The sequence below is a fragment of the Octopus bimaculoides genome, chromosome 29, assembly GCF_001194135.2.
Source record: "Octopus bimaculoides isolate UCB-OBI-ISO-001 chromosome 29, ASM119413v2, whole genome shotgun sequence".
In the NCBI taxonomy this organism is placed as follows: domain Eukaryota; kingdom Metazoa; phylum Mollusca; class Cephalopoda; order Octopoda; family Octopodidae; genus Octopus; species Octopus bimaculoides.
Genome location: NC_069009.1, coordinates 8,243,223 through 8,247,042, shown reverse-complemented (window position 1 = coordinate 8,247,042; position 3,820 = coordinate 8,243,223). Strand labels below are relative to the sequence as shown.

At 41.7% G+C, this 3,820-nt stretch overlaps 1 protein-coding gene across 5 annotated transcripts in view; it reads left to right on the top strand.

The window, feature by feature from the left end:
• LOC106881726 (chondroitin sulfate synthase 1) overlaps window positions 1-3,820 on the top strand; it is a 65,016-nt gene that overhangs the window by 49,182 nt on the left and 12,014 nt on the right. For all 5 annotated transcript variants that reach the window (XM_052977950.1, XM_014932210.2, XM_052977951.1 and 2 more), the window contains one exon: window positions 1,542-2,031. In XM_052977950.1, coding sequence (XP_052833910.1) covers window positions 1,542-2,031 — 490 coding nt within the window. The remainder of the gene's footprint in view (window positions 1-1,541; window positions 2,032-3,820) is intronic.

Below are 3,820 nucleotides of genomic sequence, written 5' to 3'. Positions count from 1 at the left end.
CTGCTATAGCCTCGGGCCGACCAAAGCCTTGTGAGTGGATTTGGTAGACGGAAACTGAAAGAAGCCTGTTGTATATATGTATATGTATATATATATGTGTGTTTGTGTGTCTGTGTTTGTTCCACCAACATCACTTGACAACCGATGCTGGTGTGTTTACGTCCCTGTAACTTAGCAGTTCGGCAAAAGAGACCGATAGAATAAGTACTAGGCTTACAAAGAATAAGTCCTGGGGTCGATTTGCTCGACTAAAGGTGGTGCTCCAGCATGGCTGCAGTCAAATGACTGAAACAAGTAAAAGAGTAAAAGAGAATAGTTTTTACAAAAGAAAGACAAAGAAAAGAAAACAAGGAAAAGGTGGGAAAAAAGAAAAAGGGGAGAGAAAGTAAAAAAGAGGAAAAAATTCAGCGTCTATTTAAATAATTAGTCCATGGATAGTTAACAGGATAGATGTGATACTAAAGATGGAGCAATAATTCCTGAAATATGCATATACACCTATTACCTATTTATGCATTTATTTTTTATATATGCGTCCTTTTAAAGCCTAGCCAGGCTCATGGGCCTGGTTTCCCAGTATCTATGGTGTATATGTTCCCCCCAGCTGGACGGGACACTCAAGAAACATTGAGAGAAAGTTGGGGTAAAAGAATACAACAGGGGTCGCCACCTATCCCCTGCCGGAGCCTTGTGGAGCTTTAGGTGTTTTCGCTCAATAAACACACACAACACCCGGTCTGGAAATCGAAACCGCGATCCCCCCACCGCGAGTCCGCTGCCTTAACCACCGGGCCATTGTGCCTCCACAAATAAATGCACCCTTTTAACGCCTAGCCAGGCTCATGGGCCTGGTTTCCTGGTTTCAATGGTGTATGTGTTCCCCAGCTAGATGTGACGCCAGTCCATTGCAGCGTTACTCATTTTTGCCAGCTGAGTGGAACTGGAGCAACATGAAATGAAGTGTTTTGCTCAAGAACACAATGCGTCACTCGGTTTAGGAATCGAAACCACAATCTTACAATCATGGTGCTGACACCCTAACCACTAAGCCACGCGCCTCCACCCTATTTATGCATAGTAAAAATAAAGAACATAGCAGTGTAACACAATTGGATATACCAATTTTACATATTAAAAACATTCCTGCCAACTGGTATGTACATATTGATTGTTGGTAAGGACACTGTATTACGTTATGCAACCATAATATATTACAAAGTATATAAAAAAAACTCTTCATAAGTCAATACTGTGTCCTACCTGTGTTAGCAGTGCAATTCAATCACTTTTTGAAGTTATTTCTACAGATTTTCTATAGAAACTAGAGCTAGCACTTGAAGTGATTGATTCGCACTGCTAACAGATGTAGGACACAGTATTAACTTATAAAGCCTTTAATATATTTGGTAGTATATTATGGTTGCATAACGATGTAAAATGTCCCTGCCAGCAACTAATTTATATTGTAGGTCAGTTTACTATAACAGCATAATACTCTCAGTCAAGTTTTCAATATGTCTTCTTTGGTTATTCTTTTTCAGGTCAGTCCGAAATTTCAGCCACAACGTTTTGTAGAAGAACTTGGAGATTTCCAATTCAACCGAGGTCCCAAGAAGAAACTTGTTCTGGTTGGAATCTTGACATATTCCCAATATTTCCAAACCCGAGACTGGGCAATTCAAATGACCTGGTTAAAATCCATCCCTGGTGATGTGATCTTCTTCGTGGGTAACAGCACAGATCTGGCTCCTGTTGGGATGCCAATTGTGCGGCTGAATCGAGCACCAGACAATGTCTACCCACCACACCACAAAATGTTCGAAATGTTGAAATATATGTACAAAAATCTTGCAGATAAATATGAATATTTCATCCGTGCTGACGATGATGTGTTTATAAAAGGCCAAGAGCTGGGAAGTTTGCTAAGCTCCCTAGACAGTCGAGGGAAAATCTACATGGGCCAACATGGTCAAGGAACGCCAGAGGAGAAGGGAAAATTGGGAATGGGAAAGAATTATTTCTACTGCATAGGTAACTTGTTGTTGTTGTTGTGGTGGTGGTTTTGTTGTTAGTGGTGGTGGTACTTTGTTGTTGTGCTATCTGGCGGTGGTGTTGGTGGTGGTATGTATTATTGTTGTGGTTAAGTGGAGGAAGCTTGGGATGAGATGGTGTTGATGATAATGATGGCATAGCGGTGTGATGGTTGTTGTAGTTGTGGGTGGTGTTAGTGGTGGAGATGATAGTGGTGTTAGTGGTGATGAAGATAATGGCTTGATAATGGCACTGTATTGTTATGGTATTGTTGTTGTTGTTGTTGGTGGTGGTGATGGTGATGGTGTTAGCACTGGCTGCAGTGGGCAGTGACAGTGGGGATGGTGGGTGTGTTGAATGTTGGAGTAGCAAGAGGTGCAGCTTTCAAGGGAGTAAAAGGATACATTTCAAGGGAGAAAAAGTTTTATATTTTGATCATTAAGGGAAAGTCCAGTCTTTAGTAAGAAGAAGAAGAAGAAGATGATGATGATGATGATGATCATCATCATCATCATCATCATCATTTATTTTCCATGCTGGCATGGGTTGGACGGTTTGACTTGGAGCTGGCCAGTGGATGAGCTGCCCAGATTCCATGTCTGTTTTGGCATGGTTTCTACAGCTGGATGCCCTCCTTAATGGCAGCCACTTTATAGAGTGTACACACCATACCACAATACTGTTAATATATCGGTAATGCTTAAGATAGCAAGCTAGCAGAACCAGTAGCATGTTGGCTGAAATGCTTAGAGATCTGTCTTCATGTCTTGAGTTCAAATTCCGCTGAAGCCTACTTTGCCTTCCACCCTTTTGTGGTCAATAAAATAAATGCCAGTTGTGCACTGGGGTTGATTACACCTGTTTTGTGGTATTTCATATGTTTTCATTTTCTAACTGTGAAAGGGACTTGTGGAAGACATGGAACAAAGCGGTGAGAAAGGATCTTCAGGTTTTGGACCTCACAGACAGGACGACACGGGCGGTTTGCCATGCTTGAGAAGACATGTGAAACTAAGTAAATTTGTGGTTGTTGTTATACAGGAGTGGCTGTGTGGTAAGTAGCTTGCTTACCAACCACATGGTTCTGGGTTTATTCCTACTGCGTGGAACCTTGGGCAAGTGTCTTCTACTATAGCCTCGTGAGTGGATTTGGTAGACGGAAACTGAAAGAAGCCCGTCGTATATATGTATATATATATATATATATATATACGTATATGTATGTATATGTTTGTGTGTCCGTGTTTGTCCCCACCACCATTGCTTGACAACCAATGGTGGTGTGTTTACGTCCCGTAACTTAGCGGTTCGGCAAAAGAGACTGATAGAATAAGTACTAGGCTTACAAAGAATAAGTCCTGGGGTCGATTTTCTCAACTAAAGGCGGTGCTCCAGCATGGCCGCAGTCACATGACTGAAACAAGTAGAAGAGTAAAAGGGTGATATATAGCACCAGCATAGGTGCTTTTATGTGGTACCAGCACCCATGAACCCTCAAAATTAGGATTGCTCAGCTGAAGCGGAGCACAGCAAACTGCCAGGAGTCTCAGTCCCTTGTCATCCCATCTGTGAGGTCCAACATCTGAAGGTCTTTTATCATCACTTCGTTCCATGTCTTTCTGGGTCTAACCCTTCCACATGTTCCTTTCACAATTAGGAAATGAAAACTGATGAAATATCACTAAGCATTTCACCCATCATGCCAATGATTCTGTCAGATCTCCATCTTTAAATATTTCAGATTTTGACATTAGGCCAGTAATTTTAGGGTAGGGGTGAAGTCAATTAC